Raw genomic sequence first — 22,010 nt, 5'->3', positions numbered from 1 at the left:
GAATACCGGCATCGGAATCCCAACACCTGTCAGAATCCCGGCGCCGGCATAACGACCACCAGCATCCCGTACGTAAGCAGCGGGGTTAGGCACTGGGGGGAGGCTTAGGCACTATGGGGGAAGGGTTAGGCACTAGGGGGAGGGTTAGGGCGCGGGGAGGGGGAGGTTAGGTTTAGGCACTAGGGAGGGAGAATAGGTTCAGGCACCAGGGAGGGAGAGTTAGAATAAGGGAGAGGGTTAGGTTACCTACCGATATGTATCGGTATGCTAACCGTGTCGGGATGCCGGCGTCTGGATTTTGACCGCCGGGATCGTAAGCATCGGCATTCTGTACCCATCCCCTTTCAAAATCTGTTAATAGACACAGGAAGGTGAGGGATGATTATTGGGGATATTGCTTTTTGTATATTACATTTATTTAAACCTGTTCTTCTGCTGTATGGCTGTATGGTTTATACCTTAAGAGTATTGTCACAATGCGACTGTTTCACATTGATTATGTCAGTAATATCCATAGCTGAAAATCTCTGCTAATAAGCTTTCATATATATCAATTAAATGTTACCGGAGGACGTCACAGCAGCGATTTTCCTGTAGCGATCAGGTAACGGTTGCTGCTGACAACGATTTAGCCCAGAGGATAATACGGTGCTGGAAAGTGAAGCAGTATTGAAATGAATTGTATCTGACAATTACCTGGTGCGCAGAGAGTGTATTAAAAGCTGTTGAACAGCGATCTGTAACAATATTTAGGATAGTGATTTTCAGTAGATGAAAACAGGAGAGCATAACCACAGAAATCCACTGAGGAAAGTTAGGAAACCCACGTCTGGAAAATTGTTGAGTATCACACTACCCTATGGGTCGACTGTATTATAGATTTTATAGTTTATTAGATACACTCTCTAGAAAAGTGTATCTAGCACTGAGCTTTCTGCTGATTTAATCTCGAGGACCAGGTGCCTGTAGTTTTCTGTCTAGCAGCCTGTGTACACCGCATCAGCTATTCACATGACTCAGTAACAAATACAATCAGGATGGTTTGTGACTCACTGCTAGGGGCCAGGCAGGCGCAGAGGACTGCATATGTCTGGCCTCTACAAGATGAAGAGTCTGCAGCAAAGGTAAGTTCTATATGTAGGATAAGGTCTGTATTTCTGGGTTTGCATTGGTTTGCATTGGTTCTGTAGTGGAGTTATTCGGTAGTCAAGTTATTTCGTTAGTACAGAATTACTTTATCACCAACACCTAGGAGTATATTTACTAAAGTGCAGCCTTTTAGAATCGAAGATGTTGCCCATAGCAACCAATCAGATTATACTTTTCATTCATCTTCTAGAAGATAATAGCTAGAATCTGATTGGTTGTTATGGGCAACATCTCCACTTCTAAAAACCCATACTTTAGTAAATATATCCCCTAGACTAAAGTGCATATGATAACTTGCAACTGCACCAGAAATAACTTAGATGAACTTAAAATATTGGAAAAAATCAGACATACAAAAGCAAAATCACAATTATCATCAGACACAGTGAAGACATGACTTTGCCTTCTCAACAAAAAAAATGTTTTACCTTATTACACAAGCTTACCTGATCCACAGAACTATTACACGTTCACTTGCTCATCCGGTAAAATAAGTATTCCATAAATATAAATTATAGCTCACCATCCTCTGATTTCAGAAAGGACAACAGACCAACAACAAAAGATTCTTACTTAACAAAAATATTAACGTTAAAATGTCTGTAATATTCTTTTGGAATAATTATCAAAAGCGACTCATCCTTTCAGCTGGATTACAGCAGAACACCATGTAACTGCATTGCACATGGCTGGGGTATCTCATACTCATGTCTTAAGACATGAAAAATAAATGCTATAGACCTCGTCCGGCAGCAGAAAGTGTATTCCCACATCTGAGGGATTGAGACGTCAAAAGTTATTATGCTTGAAAAATAATTTCTAGGCTTCAGTACTTCTGACAGCATAGTGGCTGGCAAGCAGGTCTCCACAGACCGCAGAAGCATACAGCATCATTATATATTAAGATTGAAAACGGAGAGCACCACAAAATGGATGCTCCATGTTTGAGGAAAATGTTAAACAAACCTACTCCCAGCATTTGGGATGTTCTTGTATTATTTATGTGGATTAGACCATGTTCACAGGGCCGTTTTCATTTTCATCTCCCCTCTCTCAGGGGAACCTGAGGAGAGTTGGGTACTTGCATCACTGACCTCACACAGGAAGGGCAAATGTTGGATTGGGAACGCACAAAATGTAAGATATGTTTTCCTGCCTCATCCCTGGTCTGACAGCTGCTAAGTGCTATCATCAGCCCATTACTTCATATACATCATCAGATTTCTACACAATTATCCTAGTTTAGTCCAATTTCATAACAAAAAATATATAATGATCGGGGCAGATATGCAAAATCAGAATGCCCATATGAATAGTGCCCATTTTAGTTGAATTCTTAAGCATTCACACAAACTGGTACCAGTAATTTGTTACACTTACAGTCATTTGAGCAGTGATAGGAAAGACTGTATTTCCAGGGACCTCACATAACAGAGAGCTACACATTACCTTTGCAAACACCTGCATGAAGTGTTAGAGCCCACAGGTTAAATCATGGGGATGTAGCCCCCATCCTGGTGCAGACAATGCCAGCAGACAGAATCCTTTGCAGGAATCCCGACAGCAGTCAGAATCCTGATGGCTGCGATTGAGACGGTGAGTGTTAGGGTTAGGTTTAAGGTTAGGGATTAGGCACTAGGGGTAGGATTAGGGTTAGGCTGCGAAAGGTGACAGTTAGGATTAGGCTGTGGGGGAACGGTTATGGTTAGGCTGCGGGAAAGGTGGGTTAGGGGAAGGGTTAGAATACTTATCTGCATGCGTTGGGTTTTACACCGTCAGAATTAAACAGCCGGCATTATCAGTGCTGGGATCACGTATCCAACCCAAATCATGATTGCTTTGGTTCACTAATAAGAAGACATCACAAACCCATTAATATTGTTACTTAGCTGTATGTGCTATGCTCACATTGATGCCAAAGTCACTAAGGAAAATGAAATGTGACTCTGTAAGGGAGCACAACATGAAGCTAGCACAGGGTGCAAACAGGCTGGAATTGTATGCTAGCTCAAAGGCCGTGTAAACACAGGAATTCCATGGTAAGCCATGTGTGGTTCGGAATGCAGAAGTGTGAGCAGAGCAAACATTTCATGGCCACAATCCCCTGAACTATATACACATAATGGGCCTGATTCAACAGGGTGCTTCTCTGTATCGGTGCGGCCCCCTGCGATTATCAGCCCATGTGTGCCGAGTATCCATCTTCATGCAGCTGGCCGGCCCATCCACTGTTTTTCCATCTGCAGCCATCATCATTAGTATCATGACTTCCACCCAACCCATTCTGGGACCTAAAGATTTGTCTGAAACAGGCGTCCCATCTCCGTCTGCTCACTATGAACAAGCGTGGAAGTCGGCTTACAAGCACACAAGATGAATCAGTTCCATGCCATCGCATGGTCGCTGCCCAGGAACGCACATTTCACGCAAAAAATGCTCCATCAATGGATGGGTCAATCTGTCCGCACTTGCAATATCGTCCATGTGGGGCAGTGTATGCGCAGTCGGTGATCGCTTTCTGCGGCGCAATAGACAGTTTGCAGATATCTGCATTTCCAAATGTCCAAGTCAGAATCAGGGCCGATATAAGAGAAGATGAGAGATTTAAGTAATTTGTGAACAATTGTTGAATGAGGTAGTGTGGTGAGGGCTTGTCATAAGGAGCTTTGTATGCGCACAGGTAGTGCTAGCAAAGAGATCTGAATCCTGTATCATACCAGCTAGCAAATTATTAATGGACATTTCTGCAGTGCACTTGTCCATTAGGCTGAGTAAGCACTTAGTGATCTTTTCACGAGCGATATATCACGAGTACATCAGCGGGTGTATACACCTGATATGTCTGTGAACTATGTAGTTCACAGACACATCAAGTCGGCCCTGCAGCACAGCCGATGTTAAAATATCGGTCCATCTGGCTGTACAGATGATCCCCCGCCTTCCTGTACACTTGTTCTAGGCACAGCCGACACTGACATCTCAACTCGGCTGGCAAATTAAAATGCCCACCCAGTTGTGATGTCAGCCCAGACACATCGAGCAGCAGATTGGTAAGTGTGTATTGCTTACCTATCGGCCGCCCTGACAGCGCATTGGTCAATCCGTCATCCTAGTGTGTACACAAGATCCATAATTTACTTACAGAAGTAGCTCACAGCAAATAAACACTTTATGTTACAATGCAAACTTTCATCTCACTTATCTCATGGCCAAATGTTTCACAGACACTTGGACAAAGTAAATAAGGAGGCTAAATGCACTATAAGCTTTTATATTTTATCTAATGACAAGCATATGCTCATATGTGATAATATAAGGGTGGAATTGGTAAAGATTCCTTATAATATTTGTTAATGTTATCTTTTATCTCCCATAGTATACATTCATTTATAAGGTGGTATCCAATTAGCCCCGAACATTGTTTGGGCGCAAATGGATCCCCCAAAGCTATGCAATTAATCACGAAGTCCGTCCGACACCGGCACATATCGGGGCTTTTTTTGGGGACCTGATCTGTCCCGAGAAAAAATCCACGAAAAGTGCAGTTTTTTTCTTCCCTGAAATGGCGAAAACACATAGGTCCGTGAATTTATCATGGATCCTATGTGTTTTCAGGAAAAATATTCTATTATTTTGTCCGAAATAATAGGATAGGGGGAAGAAAAAAACATTGGCGAAAAATGTGGATCACAGCTAATTGGTTACCCCCATAGTGTTTTATAGCCTAATGTTGCTAAGTCTTATGTCAATATTCTATGGCCCATGGCCTGCTATATGCAGCCACACTTATAAGACTTTGCAGTACCGGAATCTACTACCAGCCCTAGTGGCCAAACCTGTCCTCAACCGCAAATCAAATACATGGCTATACCCATCAGGGCTTGTTTGAGGTACACCATCTATAGCACCAAGGCTAATTGCACTTATTTATGAATCCTGCAATATGTAATAAATAACAATAGTAATTAAATCATTTGTTTATCTCTCTTTAGACCTTGTGCATAATAACTATATGATATTGGATATGGATGGGTGCATAAAACTAAAACTTTACACCCTTTCCAACATTTAGTTATGATTATGTACCTTAGGTTGAGGTCTGGAGGACAGGGGACGGGACATGCGCTGATAGACCTGGAGGTTCCCCTGCCATGAAAAAAACAAAAAACAAATTATACACATGAGGCAGGAGAGGAAACATACAGGTTATCACCCCCTTCAGCCATGCACCGCTCTGTATGTCCCTAGACCTCCAGCTTAACTACTCTTTGTAACTCAACCACATGGAGAACACAATCTGAGGTCAACTAGAGTGTTGTGGGAGCTCTGTATCATTAGATCAAAGAAAACTCTCTCCATGGTGAGAGACTGTCATTTAATGTTTCATTCAGTCTAATTTAATCTACTTCTCCGTTCAAGTGGCTCTATCTTATCATAGTTAAAACATACACACATATATATATTATTTATTATCATTTATTTATATGGCGGCACAAGTGTTCCGCATCGCCTTACAAAGCACATAAACAAGTTGACACAAGCGACTTACAGAACAATACAATACAGGACCAGGACATGGATAATATATATTGCTACATTAGCTACCAAGTGTTAGGTGCCCTAGTGGTGAGTAAGAAGTAGATGAAACTAAAGTAGGGAGAAGCACAAGAGGGCAGAGGGCCCTGCTCGTAAGAGCTTACATTCTAATATATATATATATACATACATACACACACACATAAATACACACACCCATCCACAAATTCGTAAGGATCTTTGCCTTTAAGTTATAGTCCTAATGAAGCCCGAAAGCAGCCATTTCTGGGTTACATGTTAATATATTAATGAGAATGCAGCCTATCATTAAATGAAACTAGTGCCAACAATGAGGCAAGAAGTTCCTCATGAATGGATATATTGGTAAATATTGGTTCAACTCCACTGTGCGGACGACGGATACACTAAGTGGCAGCCATATAGAAATATTTTTGCTGAAACATGAATATGATGTATCTACAGAGGAATCATTATACATATGCTCTAGTCAGTCAGGCTTCTTCAAGGACTCAGAATAGGAGATTTATTATTTACAGTTAAAACATTATTTGATACCACATAATGGAAGCATAGAAAATAACAGGAAGATTGTCATTCCTAAAATCCTTAGACCTTATTTGATCCTTACTTTCATCCAGATTTAGGCTAACCTTATGTGATTCCCAGAGGAAGAGGCCTGTGTGCACTCTATGCATGGGACCCCCACCCCACTGTACCAAAGTCTACTGCACCTGCACCAGCGACTTTCTTCCTGGGATATCTGCACTACATATGGCACTGGTTCCAACGTAAGTAAAGTTAATGAGTACAGATTGTGTGGTGTGGGCCCTCCTTGGCACACCCTGCACAAATGATAGAATATGCCACTGTTCCCAAGCATGTTAGTCTCTATCACCTCTGTTGGAACACTATTCCACCTATCTACTACTCTGTAGGTGTCAACCTCAAATTTCCCCTAACCTGCTACCCTCAAGCTTTAAGGTCTATCCTTTTGCATCAAAACTTCTCTTCCTCTGGTACATTGTAAAAACCCATGATGTATCTGAAAGCTTCTATTATATCCCCCTCTCCATTCTCTCCTCCAAGCTATAGATATTGAGGTCCTTTAGCTTCTCCTGGTAAGATCGGTGATATATGTCATGCCCTATTGTAGTAGCCCCTTCTTTGCACATTTTTCTTATTTATGTTCTTCTAGAGAAATGGTCCCTTCCTGCTGAGTTGGGTTCATGTCCACTTTCTTAGCGTAATATTCTCAAATTTGTACTGTGCCTCTCCACAAACAAATGTGTGTATCTATGCAGATCTAACACTTAGGGGGTACATTTACTAAAGTGCAGGTTTTTAGAAGAGGAGGTGTTGCCCATAGCAACCAATCAGATTCTAGCAATTATCTTCTAGAAGGTGCTAGATAACTAAGTAGAATCTGATTGGTTGCTATGGGCAACATCTACACTTCTAAAAACCCACACTTTAGTAAATATAACCCTTACTCCTTACATTGCAGGGCAGAACAGGGGGCTTGCTATGTTAGGACTTTGTGTAGTGGTTCTGGAGATCTTTCTACTATCTCACCTGCTATTTCTCTAACCTTCAAATGCACAATCCCACCAAATTAACCATTGGAGCCATAACTGGAAGTTATGTATTTGGTGTTTTTTGGATGATCCAAGTAAACAATTCTGTGAAATTCAGGATCACATGTTCACAGTGCAATGGAACAAATCTGATTCAGCACGTCTGGCAACATAAGCCATAGCAAGTACAGTTATAGGAGGAGATTTATCAAATGCTGAAGTACCAACCAATCATCTTAATTTTAGAGGCTGTGCTAGAAAAATTACAGAAACTGATTGGTTGCTATGAGTAACTTCACTTTATCTCTCTCCAAGATTTGAGAAATCTGCCCCATAGTCCCATGTGTTTACTCACACACATCTTATTAGTGATATGAATAAATCATGCTAATACTGTTTTTATAAAACAATGTTTCATATGAAACCTGTTTCTAGGTTTATAGTTCTTAAGAAAGAAATGACAACCCAGACTGTAGGCCTGGAAACACAGCAAACTCAGTAGTAACCTACAGCACATTCTGTAGAATGTTTTTACAAGAGACAATTTTAAAGGAGGACTCCAGCCACAAATAACACATCCCACCACACCAGAAGCAGCATGGGAGACACCTGTCAGTAAGCAGTCATTCTCCATCTATGGGACATATGAGTACTCTGAATTCCAGAGCTCATGTCATTTACATCTCTGACATTTAATGTTCTCCTGCAAACATTGGATCATGCATTCTGCCAGGTAGAAATGTTCCTGGATAAACATTTTTGTGGCTGGAGTAGCTCATTTGAGTTTATGCAAATAAGTAATTTAGATGCATTAAAGTATATGCTCATGGACACATGGCTGTGGATTGTCAACAGATGGAATATGCACCGAGATTGCACATTGTCACATACTATAAAGTAATGCAGCACTACGGCATCCAAATGGCACTCTCCAGGAGCCTGCGACATCTATGAGTGAAATGACCGGTTACAACATTTATTCCTACCACGGTGGAATGGCTTTGTGCTTTCAATTGTGAATCACTATTTGGGGTTGGGCACCCATTGCTTCTACAATAAGCTTTGTTCGCTGATGTTGTTAAGAGCACACTCAGATCACCCATCAACAAAGGTAAGAATTATCAATTTGTTTGAAACTTGCCCACTCAATGGCACTAATGGATGCTCCCTCACTTATAGAGTCCACCTACTAGGGTGTCACCAGAGTACTATAGGACTAAGTCAATCTATGCTAGAAACCACACACACTCCGTGATTGACTACAATGATTCAATACATGTCTGATTATATCTAAATGTGATATCATCCCTGATTATTGTACATTTTGTATTTTTCGCCACCTTTTAACGTTAGAACTGTTGAGAGAAACAAAACCGGATATACATTTTTTCCAGGCATCACTGGAAAAAATCACCGGAATTCTCAATTCCTACCCTGAACCCTCTGGTACCTTCTATTCATTTGATCCTACAAATGAAGATTAAGTATCCACACTCATCCTCCTACTCTATTACCTTTCCTCTTGATCCTATACCCTCACAAATGAGCAGAGCCCTGTCTCCTGTGCTCATCCCAACCTTAACTAAAACCTGTAATCATTCTCTCTATACTGGTATTTTTCTATCATTATTCCAGCTTTTAGTCATTACTACTATTCTAAAAAAATAAATACATTTTGACCCTAACTCTCTCTCAGAATTACCGTCCCATCTCTGAGCTCCAATGCCCCTACAAGCTACTTGAGAGACTTACCTACACCCGCAGCATACAACCTATTGTACCCACTTCAGTCAGGCTTCGTTCCCTACACTCCATAGAGACAGCACCGACTAAGGTAGTGAATGATCTGATCACTGCTAAGTCTATAGGTCATTACACAGTTCCTCTATAGATCTCTCTGCTGCATTTGACACTGTTGAGCGGTCTCTTCTCATATAAACACTACAATCCCTAGGTTTTCAGGACACAGCACTATCCTGGTTATCATCCTACTTATCTCAGGGCTTGACAGATGTTTCTAAAATCTATACATAAGGCTATTATCCAAACTACACCAACATACATCTCTTTGTTTATCTCAAAATATCTCCCAACCCATCCTCTCCACTCTGCACTAGATCTGGGTCTTTCATCCACACTCATTACCTGTTCCCATTCACGGTTACAGGGCTTTTCCCGGGCTGCACCAACTCTGTGGAATGCCCTCCCACATACAGTAAGACTTTCCTCTAGTCTCCAAACCTCCTAGCATTCCCTGAAAACTCACCTCTTCAGACAAGCTTACCACCCACACAACCTTCATAAATTAGCCTACTCAATTATATCCCCTCTATACAGTCCACACATAACTACATATTTTCTCTTTCTTCACTTTCACATCCTCCTGACCCTAGGCCAACATTCCTGTGTGGCTGGATCATACAGCCCACCAAGAACCTCTACAATCTGTCTGGATTAATATGCAATAGTCAGCACCTATCTTTGTGTATCAATGCATATCTTCCCATAGATTGTAAGCTTGTAAGAAGGACCCTCTTACCTCTATGTCTGTCTGTTTTCACCCCATCTTGTTCTATTACTGTTTGTTCCAATTTGTAAAGTGCGACGGAAAATGCCGTGGCTATATAAGTAACTAATAATAATAATAATGTTAATAATAATACAGTCAGTATCAACATACAAATACACAGCCTTTAAAAAAAATGTGCAGGGCACATATGACTCCAGTTTAATAATGGTGTTTGTTTATAGCGGTCTTTTTTATTTTATAGACATATGTAGATGCATATAAGTATTTGCATTGTTTACAAAAGTATATATTATTACAAAGCTATGCAGAGGAATTCCTGTGATTCAGACTGTAAGCTCCACGTCTGATATATAGAGAATGAAATAAAGATGCTTATATGGACGGAACAACATCTTGCAGGGCAAATGCTAAAGCCTCACACTGATGGAGGAGCTAAAGCAAAAGACCCAGATCACAAATTAACTGACAACGTAATTATAAATAAATATAATTGGGTATTATACACTCTTGGCTTTGCTGATGGCTCTAGGAAAGAGTGCATCAGCGTCTGTGCATTCTGGGGCTTGTAGTGTCAGTTCTCGGGTTGCAGCTCCTGTTGTAATGCCTCAATGCCCTCATAATCCTTATGTCTTCTGTCTTTCAAAGAATTTCTCCGGCATTATGAGTGCAAAGTCATCAAAAGCAGCCTGGAGTCTTCTCATATTAATCCCCAGTGTGCACACGATTGTAATGTATTCTGCTCCTGTATCCGGCCTAAACCCTAAATAATCCTTATTACTGGCTCTGGAATACATTGAGAGGAAAGTAAGACACAGAGGACAGCCTCCCCGTTACTGAGCATAGATCCATTCTTATATCAGTAGCTTTTTGGAGTAGACATCTTCTACTGTAAAATCTTCACTGGTTACCAGCTGACTGAGCACGAATATTTCACTAACTGCTAACAGGCCTCCAGAGTGTACACCACCCTTACAGTCTCTATGCTTGCCTTCCCTTTACTTCACAAAGCAAATTACACCCTATATAAAATATTGCTTAAATAAGAAATAGAATTGATATTATGATACTGCAACTGCTCAACTTTTTCAAATACCTGGTATTTTATTTAGCTATATTGCTGAGTAAATGTGTTGAGTTCTAATGGCTAATTTCACCTATTAACCATTATTTGTTCTAATGAACCTCCAATCATCCTTAAATAAACTGTTTGGGTCACACCGTTGAGGACCCTTAACCTGTGCTGTTGCAGGCTCATTATGCAGCTTCATGCCACAGTTGCAATTACCTTTAAAGTTCCCAGAGAAATAACTGGTGGCCCTGAGACTTTGCATTTAGACAGCATGAAGCTTTATGATGATGCAGCAAGAGGCAGGACCAGCCTACTGTTCTATTCAGAAATAAGGTCCTTATTCTCATTATATGCAACAGGGCAAGGAGGGGCTTCCAAAATTCAGGTAATGGGTTTTAATGGTTAATAGATTGATATTCACTCATACAAAACACATTATTGCATGTCACACTAACATGCACTACTACACTTCCAGATTCTGCTGAATGTCGGGTCTATGTACTAAGGGCCTGATTCAGCAAGGAACGCAAAGGAGAGAACGCACGCACTTGGCCAATGTTTTTGCACTGTGCAGGCGTATGTAACGCACTGCACGTGCGCGAACAAGCTAGTATGATCGGGTTATGGTACGCAGACTACACGCAGTGTGGAAGCAGACCCTTCCGATATTGATTGACAGGAAGTGACATTTGTGGCTGGTGACAGGGGGGGGTCATGCGAACGCAGGCATTATAACGCCTCTATAGGGGCGTGCATAATTAAGCCAGTGCGGCGGCATACGCAGCCATACTGTAAGCTGTACAGAGGAAGCGGCCAACATCCTGCGGCAGGTCAGGTCAACCACTATTGTGCGCATGGGTCCGATGGTTCTTGATGTTACCGATGTTTACGCTATCTTGCGTGCTGATCAGGCTGTGAGTAAAGGGAGATGGACGGCTTAATATGGGGCTGGGCATCTGCATCTTGTGTTGCGGTCTCCGTGCGTATGCATTGATTAGCATATTCTCAAAGCGACGGGTGCGTGCGTCTGCTACCGTGCGTTCCTTGCTGAATCAGACCCGAAGTCTTGAAAAGAGATAAAGTGGATGAAGATAAAGTACCAACCAATCAGAACTTCACTGTCACTTTATAGGCTGTGTTTGAAAAATGATAGTTATGAGCTGATTGGCTGGTAGTAGTAGACCCCAGTTGTAGTCCCCCCCTATACAGTGCCCCCAGTAGTAGTCCCCCCTATACAGTGCCACCAGTAGTGGCAACCCCCCCTAAATTGCCCCCAGTAGTGGCCACCCCCCTAAATTGTCCCCAGTAGTGGCCACCCCTATACAGAGCCCCCAGTAGCAGGCACCCCCCATGAAGTGCCCCCAGTAGCGGCCACCCCCTATTTCAGTGCCCCCAGTAGTGGCCACCCCTATACAGAGCCCCCAGTAGCAGGCACCCCCCATGAAGTGCCCCCAGTAGCGGCCACCCCCTATTTCAGTGCCCCCAGTAGTGGCCACCCCTATACAGAGCCCCCAGTAGTGGGCACCCCCTCTTAATTGCCCCCAGTAGCGGCCACCCCCTTTTTCAGTGCCCCCCCTACACACACACACACAAAATATGAGATATGGTAAGAACTTACCTTTGTTATCTCTATTTCTACGAAGTCCATAGGGTTCCACAGGATACCTTGGGGTATAGGTGTGACGTCAGTCATCGGGCACCATAGAGTCAAGCTTTCAGCCTCCCAGGATGCACTAGGGTCCCCCTCCTATACCCCACCCTCGAGCCAAGGCACCTCAGTTAGTTACCAAGCCATAGGCCAGAGGAGGAGAAGGAAGAGAGAGAAAAAAGATCTGGACACACACAAGAATCACATTCTCACCAGAGGGAGACGGAAAAACCGGTGACCAGAGCAAAGCCCATCTGCAGCACAGTTGCGACAGGGCGGGAGTCCTGTGGAACCCTATGGACTTCGTAGAAATAGAGATAACAAAGGTAAGTTCTTACCATATCTCATATTTTCTACTTCAGGGTCCATAGGGTATCCACAGGATACCTTGGGGATGTCCCAAAGCAGTATCCTTTAAGGGTGGGGACGCTCCTGTGCTGAAAGGAGAATCCGCCGCCCGAAGGAAGCATCCTGAGAGGCGAAGGTGTCAAACCTGTAATACCTCACGAAGGTATGGACAGAAGACCACGTAGCAGCCTTGCAGATTTGGACTGCAGAGGCACCACGTCGAGCTGCCCACGAAGGACCCACAGACCTAGTGGAATGAGCCTTCACAGAAGGAGGAACCGGCAGGCCTTCATGAAGATAAGCTTCAGAAATAGCCATACGGATCCAGGCTGCCAAAGTTTGCTTTGAAGCAGGCCAACCCTTTTTACGGAAGCCATAGAGGACAAACAAGGCGTCCGACTTCCTAAAGGAAGAAGTGCGGTCAACATAAGTCCTTAAGGCCCGCACAACATCCAAAGTGGCCTCACCCACTGAAAGACCAGGTGAGTTAAAGGCCGGAACAACTATTTCCTCGTTAACATGAAACTGGGAAACAACTTTGGGAAGAAATTCAGGTCGAGTGCGGAGCACTGCCCTGTTCCCATGAAAAATCAAGAAAGGGGGTCTACAAGAGAGAGCCCCTAAATCAGAAACACGTCTGGCCGAAGCTATGGCCAGAAGGAAAACAGTCTTAGCTGTTAGCCATTTAAGATCCACTGAGCCCAGTGGTTCAAACGGCAGTCCCTGGAGAGCCCTCAGGACCACAGCCAAATCCCAAGGCGCCACAGGTGGAACAAAGGGCGGCTGAATGCGGAGAACACCTTGCATAAAGGTGCGCACATCCGGGATTGTAGCAATCTTACGGTGAAACCAGACAGACAGGGCCGAAACCTGTACCTTCAAAGAAGCAAGGCGAAGCCCATGATCTAGTCCCGCTTGTAGGAAGGCGAGTATCCGAGACAGACGAAATTCCCGCAGTGCATAACCTCTCGGTCGACACCACTGGAAGAACGTATGCCACACGCGATGGTATATCCTCGCGGAAGCCGGCTTCCGGGCTCGTAAGATGGTACGCACCACAGAGCTGGAAAACCCCCTGGACCTCAGCATGGCTGTCTCAACAGCCACGCCATCAAAGACAGCCGAGTCAGGTCCGGGTGAAGACAGGGACCCTGTGACAGAAGGTCCGGTCGTAGCGGCAACCGCAGAGGACTGTCCACGGACAGACCTTGAAGGTCTGAGAACCAGTGTCCCTCCTTCCTGTTTGAATTTCCGGATTACCCGTGGAAGAAGGGAAATCGGAGGAAACAGGTATGCGAACCGGAACGTCCAGCGGACGGACAGAGCATCCACCAGAGACGCCCCTTCATCTCTTGTGTGAGACCCATACACCGGCAACTTGTTGTTGTGCCGGGATGCCATGAGGTCGATCTCTGGAAGACCCCATCTGTCCACCAGCAGTTGAAAAACATCCGGGTGCAGGGACCATTCCCCCGGATGAACGTCCTGGCGACTTAGAAAGTCCGCCTCCCAATTTAGCACTCCCGGGATGAAGACCGCTGATATGGCCGGAAGATTGCGCTCTGCCCATACCAGGATCCGAGAGACCTCCACGAGAGCCGCCCGACTTCGGGTTCCTCCTTGCCTGTTTATGTAGACCACGGTGGTAGCATTGTCCGACTGGACCTGTACCGGAAGACCCTGGAGAACCCGATGTGCCTGCCGGAGAGCATTGAAGACTGCACGGAGTTCGAAGATATTGATTGGAAGCTCCGCTTCTGTCGGCGTCCACCTGCCCTGGAACAAGTGTGTACCCGAAACTGCTCCCCAGCCCCGAAGACTGGCGTCCGTTGTCAACAGGACCCAATTTGGAACCCAGAACGGACGTCCCTTGCTGAGATGGGTCGTCTGTAACCACCAGGCAAGGGACAGGCGAACCTCCGGGGTGAGCACAATCGTCTGGGACTTCAGAGACTGAGGCAGCCCGTTCCACTTGGACAGGATCAGGTGCTGCAGAGGTCTGGAGTGAAACTGGGCATATTCCACCATGTCGAACACCGACACCATGGAGCCCAGCAACCTCATCGCCGAGTGTAGAGACACCCGGCGGCTGTGCAGACAACTGTGCACCCTCGACTGTAAAGCAGAGATCTTTTCCCCCGTCACGAAGATCCTTTGCTGTCCTGAGTCCAATAAGGCTCCGAGGTGCAGAATCCGCCGAGACGGGATTAGAGTGGACTTCTGCCAGTTTATTAACCAGCCGTGCCGTTGCAGTAGTGCAATGGTCAGGTCCAAGTGGAGTAGAAGGAGCTCGGGAGATCCTGCCACTAATAAAAGGTCGTCCAAGTACGGCAACATACGGACTCCCTGCAGCCGCAGAGAAGCCGCCATGACCGCCATCACCTTGGTGAACACACGTGGTGCTGTCGCCAGGCCAAAAGGTAACGCCCGAAACTGGAAGTGGTCGCTGCGGATTGCAAACCTGAGGAACTGTTGATGGCGCAAAAGAATAGGGACATGCAGGTAAGCGTCCTGTATGTCCAATGACACCATGTAGTCCCCAGGTTCCAGCGTCAGAATGATGGACCGTAGGATCTCCATCCGAAACTTCGGTACCCGCAAAGACTTGTTGAGTGCTTTGAGGTTTAGAATCGGACGATACGACCCATTGGGTTTCTGCACCAAAAAAAGATTTGAATAGAAACCCTGGCCCCTCTGGGAGAATGGAACAGGCACTATAACTCCAGCCTGGAGCATAGTGTTCAAGACCTTCCGCAGCTCCGTGGCCTTGTTCCGGTCTGATGGTAGACCAGTGGTGAAGAATCGAGCCGGGGGTCTGTGCCGGAAAGAGAGGGCGTACCCTTGGGAGACCACCTCGAGAACCCAAGTGTCTGTTGTGGTAACCGACCAACACCGGGCGAACTGCAGCAGGTGGCCTCCCACTTTGGGATCCCCCAAAGGGAGGCCCGGATCATCAGGCCGCAGGCTTGTCATCTGGCTTAGGGGCCGGACGTCTGGTACTCCATGCCTGCTTCCGGGGCTTGGCCGATTTCTTAGGACCAGCCTGTCGAGGAAAACACTGTGGTTTGGCCCTGCCCTGGGCCCTATAAGACCGAAAGGACGATGGTCCAGAACCAGAAGGAGCAGCGGCAGACGGGAGACAAGCCGATTTGGCTGCCGCCAGCGTGGCCACAATCTTGTCCAGATCCGGACCGAAGAGAACTTCTCCGGTAAATGGCAACGCCTCCAAACCCTTTTTGGAATCAGCGTACGCCTTCCAGGATCGCAACCACAAGGTGCGACGAGCAGCCACCGCTGCTGAAGAAATTCGAGACACCAGGGTACTAATATCTAAGGCCGCTTCGTTGATATAAGTGGCCGAATCACGGAGATTACCAATCAACTCCGCCTGATCGGCCGGACAGTCGGAATCAAAAGACGCCTCTAATGAATCCGCCCAGCGCTCCATCGCTCTGGCAACCCAGCAAATGGCCATAGCCGGCCGTGCTGCCCCCCCCGCAAGGGAATAAGCACCTATATTTTAGGTATAATGTGACCTTCTGGTCGAATTCACAATCGATACGGTCAGTACGATATATCAGCCTGGGCAATAACCTATTTGCCAGTTAACACTTTTAGGGGAGAGGTATCAAGTCTCCGAAGGAGGACAGGTGTAGAAGTTGCACTCAGCTTCTTCTAGCTATCATTTTATAGAATGTACTTAGTAAATGTTAGCTAAAAACGGTTTGGTTGCTATAAGCATCTTCTCCTCTCCTGTTTAGAAGGTTTGATAAATCTCCCCATTAGAGAGGCGGTCTGCTGTGCATGCACGGATCAGAGATTTGTTCCATAAAAGATTGATTTTTTTTTTCCCCCAAAGCTGCATCGATTTGCCAGTAGCGATCTCGTATTGATCACAAGGATTGATTCAAACTCTCTGATTTTCCATCCCTAATATATTAATTTTGAATTATTAAAACTAGTCCTGGAAACTGTAAGAAATAAGTGTAATAATTTCTGAACTGAATAAAATAACCATCTGTATTCTTGTCTAGAGTGTGAAAGCTTTTATCAGCTTGTAACTTTAGGTGAGTAGTGGCATCCTTTTCATAATGGCTGTATCTAATGCCCAGACCTGATCGCATGTCTTGCCAAATCCAGTGCCAGTACGCAAGGCTGCCTGAAAGATAAACTTGACTGAAACAGTGGTGTACATGCAACATAACCATTGATCATTATTCCACTTTCACCCTTTTTCACAATACAGTCAATGAAATGTCTACTAATATTTGGCAAAGCTGAGCAAACAAACCATAATATTATATCCAGACCAACACTGAGCTTCAGAATTATAGAGCACGTAAATAGGAGAAATCAACTGACATCCATATGAGCAATAAAGTATTATAATAAATACAACTGTGTTTATTCCCCAGGAAGAGCAGATGTGTTGCAGTATGATCACAAATAGTGGATGAAGGGGTGTATGGAGCAGTTAAGCCCTTCTGGCTATAGATGCAGAGGGACTTCATTGCAAGCACTTCTTCTTGCCCCCACCCCTCCTGGCCCATATCACTGCCGGGAACTCACACCTATGCAAATAAACTGAGCCGTGCATGGATTAGCATATGCAAATAGCTCTTATGCATATGTATTTTCAGATGTGTTGGCTGCGGGGTGAGGGTGGAAAAGGCCAGCAGAGAATAACTCTATCCTGAGGGAGGAGTGTGAGATGAGACTGACCCTGGTATTAACTCTCTAGCTGTCATAAACACACACACAGCAAGTGTAAAATACAGAATTTACAAGTACATAACTCTATAATGATTTGAACATACATCTATGGAGAGAGATGTATAGCAACAGTATGTGGTAAAGAACTGTATGTCCTACTCACTTTCTATTCTGTGATGCTTTGTAGCAGTTCTATCAACATGGTACTCCGAAAGTCCTATACACACGCTGCTCTGTAAACCCTAACCACAGGCAACTCTGCAAGCCTTAACCACTGGCAAATCTGCAAGCCTTAACCACAAGTAACACTGCAAGCCCTAACCGCAGGCTGCTATGTACTAGTTTGTTCTATGCACATTCTACTCTGTAAGCCCTAACCACAGGCTACACTGCAAGCACGATCCAAAGGTTTATCTGTAAACCATATCCACATGATGTTCTTCGAGCCCTATCCACAGGTTGCTCCGCAAAGATCATACATACACTGCTTTGCCAATCCTGACTGCATACAGCAGACACACTGTTCTACAAATCACACTGATGCAGTATTCCACCCTTGCTCTGACTACACAGCATACTTGATTTGGGGATATTTTACTGCTAAGTAGAAATTCAACTAAAGGGTATAAATCCAACTAAAGGGCCACCATGTGGAAATGCAAGAGAGGCAAATTCAATTTTAGTTTTCATTTTTGCATGAATGAAAATTACTGTCTGCATTTTGCACTTACACACATATACTGTCATACTGCATTTTGATTATCGAAAATGTGGCCAAATCCACATCAGCCCCTGTATATCTGCCTGTTTCACTATCATTAGTATTGTTCATATACGGATAAATATACACACAAAGAACAATTTAATATACACATAAGAGGACATACAAAAATGTAACATATGGACCAAATTGTTATAATATTTGCTTACTTATTTTTCCTATAGAACTTTTAAAAGGTGACTACCTATACAGCTATATATTTGTGGGTCCAAAACACAAAAATTTAAGAGCATTTGGGATCATAATTTTAAGTCGTATCTATAAATCCAGGCAGCAGAATGCCTAGGTTGGGTATGAGATCCCGGCTGTTGGGATGCCGCTGGTCAGAATACCGACACCCATAGGAACGAACAGTAAGTGTTTTCCTAAGCCCTACCCTAACCCTCCCTGGTGCCTGACTGTAACTCCCCCAGTGCCTGCCTAACCTCCCCCTCCCCACTCCCTATACCTCCTCCCCAGTGCCTAACCGTAACCCTCCCCCTAGTGCCTATCCCTAACCTCCCCCTAACACCCCGATACTTACCTTCGGGATGCCGACGGTCATGATACTAGTGCCGGGATCCTGACCTGGCATTTAGACCGTCAGCATCCTGTAATCCGGGATGCCTACTACATCCCGAATGCCCATGTTTGTGCTACCTGGTCACTCCGCCTAAGAACCAAACTTTCTATACCAGTTAGCTACACACATACACAGCCAACATAACATGCAGTTACATTTAATGAGTTAGGTAACACTATCCACACGTAGGACCAAGTTATCATTTCAGATTGGTTAAAGATCTGTACATTCAGTGAAAAAATTGGACAATGTAACTATACTGCACATACAATGACCAGATACAATGACCAATACACACAATGACCAGATTGTCAACTAACAGTGACTGAAAAAGATCAACTAATAGATAAGATAGATATATTCACATGTGCACAATTACAGATTGTTGTCAGACTGAATTTAAAGCTGAGTACAAATTAGACAATATTTTGAATGATTTGTTCGATTCCGACGGATCGGAACGGCAAATCGCTCACATCGTCAAGTGTGTACACACTACGCGCCATTGTCCGTCGTGTCTTCAGGCCGGCCCTACATGCTGGTCAATGTAAAGATGTGACTGACGATGCCATGCGTGTGGAAGCGGCAGGGGAACAACATATTGTGCGGACGTTCACTAACTCTTCGGCTGGGTACACAGGTCGTCTAATGTGTACCCAGCTTCACAACTAGGCCAAATCAGATTTCTAAACAAGTTGGGTCAGATCATCAGATTCAAGTTCTTAAACATCCACTGCAGAGCACATAAACAATCCTTCATAAAAATGAATAAGGAGTACGTTATAAAGGATGGAAAGCTTGGTGTCGTCTATATGGTATAAGTAACGTTTATTGGTTTCCCTATGTGTGTATTACAGGTATACCATTAATGCCTACCTAGGAAAGCAGCTGGATTATCTCTGTGCAGGTGTTAGCAATACTAAGAAGCAAGTATGTTTTTGTATTTGGTGCATAGTGGTAAGTCCATTCCGTATTTCCCAGTCTCCCTAGTACAACTGAGTTCCCTATCCTCACTACCCATATTATCTGACAGAATAATCAGTCAATTGAATCAGAGAATTCCTTTCCGAGCAGGGTAATTTTCTCTCCATCTCTCCCAGCCCCCTCCTCTCCTCTCTGCTCCATCGGACTCAGCCACCTGCTATAGTCAGTGAAGTGAAACGGCTTGGAATTAGCCCTGAAATTAGCACTAGTCCCCAGTTAAAGAGCTGGCAAGAGCTGAACATGCCACCATAATAGCCAAGAAAGAGTCAGCAGCTTATAGTCCACGGGTCAGACTGAAAATGACAGGGCCCAATGTCTTCTACCTCCTGCTGCTGGTTATATATAGCCCCTGCTATCATACACAGATATGCACCAAAATAACAGTTTCTCCAAATTAACCCTGCTGGACAAGGATTTAGTATCAAACCGCACTGTCCACCCTGGTTTACACTAGCTGCAAATGAGTCTCCTTCCAGCCACAAAGGAGCCAGCAGTGGAACATGGCAATCCCAGCCTTTTATTCTTTTTTTGTTACTAGCTACAGTGTAAGAAAATACATACAGCAGGTGACTGACATACGCAATTCCTAAAGGGACATTAGACCTGAGCATGTGCACGTTGTCCAAATTTGTCTGCTTTAGAAAAAAAAAAAAAAAGATCTAAAAGCAGTAACAATAGAACATGAGCATGCCAATAGTGAGAAAAGTATAATGGTACACAGAAAAGTTATATAAAGGGAATTGAAATGTTAATATTGCAAATGCAGTGCAACTCCGCGATATATTCCCTGAATAATATACCTGTGGGGCATATACTTATCTTCCCAGGACCAGGGTTGCAATCTCTTCTAGCATTCACTCTCATTAAGGTAACTCAGCAGGGAGGTGTCCTAAAAATATATGCAATAAAAAAAAAGAAACTAAGAGCACCGTTGGGGGGGGTTGGTATTTATCAAAGCATGGAAAGAGATAAAGCAGAGACAGATAAAGCACTAACCAATCAGTTTCTTAAGGTGGGTACACACTGCAAAGATATATCTGCAAATCGAGTGATCTGCAGATATAGCTGTAGATGATGGTCGTTCATATACAGTGAACGACCATCATCTTCCAGGCAGCCGCGGGTCCCGCTGGCAGGGGATCGCGCCGCGAACCTCTCCCCACGCCTGCCACTACATGTGTACAGGCGAACAGCTGATCGTCTGTACACACTTGCCGATGGCTGTGCAGCACAGCCAACATGATAGGTCTGTGGACGACGTTGTTCACAGACATATTACTGGTACACACTGGCCAACGGGCATCCTATATATAGGCTGATCAATTGATCGCTCAATATATCTGTGAGTGTGTACCCAGCTTTACTCTCAATTTAAAGGCTGTGTTTGGAAAAATTACAGTTACTGTAGGAGCTGATTGGTTAGTGCTCTCTCTCTCTCTCCATGATTTTCCTCCAATGTGTAATATTAAAGTATTAAGTGGTTAATCCACCAATCTGCGTCCATACATTACAGATAGTTTTCAGTGATTTGAAGATCATTTTCAGCAAATAACAGATCTGCTAATTGTGAAAGGCTCATTAGTTTACTAGTAATGGTTTTGCAAATCGGCTGATTGTTACCATACACTAGCAATCTACAACCCAGAGTGGTCTGTGAAATCCAACATGTTGGACAACCTGGTTTACGGTTTACGATCACTTGTCGGCAAACGGTGAACCCCATACTGTACATTGCAGATATTTTTACACAATTATATTCAAAACCAGGGAATTGCTCCAATGGATTTCTGATGTATGGACCCCATCAGGGGCAGAACTTTGTGGGCCCCATAGAACATTTTGAAGTGGTTCCTGTCCCAATGCTTCTAAATAGACTGATCTGTCCACAACGGGTGTTCATTTTATGTCCCATTATAGTGCCCGAGTTAATTTCTTAAACATAGAATTGCCCTAGTTAATGTTATGCACTATAGATGTGCCCTAGTTCTCAATGCACCACAGTGCACCCAGTCCATATGCCACATTGTAGTACTGCCATGTCATATTATGCCACATTGTAGTTCCCCAGTTCCTATTATGCCACACTTTAGTGCCC

At 44.2% G+C, this 22,010-nt stretch overlaps 1 protein-coding gene across 5 annotated transcripts in view; it reads right to left on the bottom strand.

Moving 5' to 3' along the window:
• The window catches only part of NPAS3 (neuronal PAS domain protein 3), a 475,522-nt gene that overhangs the window by 279,940 nt on the left and 173,572 nt on the right, over nt 1–22,010 (bottom strand). For 4 of the 5 annotated variants that reach the window (XM_088456533.1, XM_088456536.1, XM_088456538.1 and 1 more), the window contains exon 2: nt 5,236–5,295. The exons of the other annotated variant lie outside the window; for it this stretch is intronic. In XM_088456533.1, coding sequence (XP_088312659.1) covers nt 5,236–5,295 — 60 coding nt within the window. The remainder of the gene's footprint in view (nt 1–5,235; nt 5,296–22,010) is intronic. 5 annotated transcript variants of the gene reach the window in all.

Source organism: Taudactylus pleione, unplaced genomic scaffold, assembly GCF_031769625.1.
Source record: "Taudactylus pleione unplaced genomic scaffold, aTauple2 ptg000707l, whole genome shotgun sequence".
Classification (NCBI taxonomy): domain Eukaryota; kingdom Metazoa; phylum Chordata; class Amphibia; order Anura; family Myobatrachidae; genus Taudactylus; species Taudactylus pleione.
Note: the sequence above shows the minus strand (reverse complement) of the source record. Positions and strands in the feature narration are given on the sequence as shown.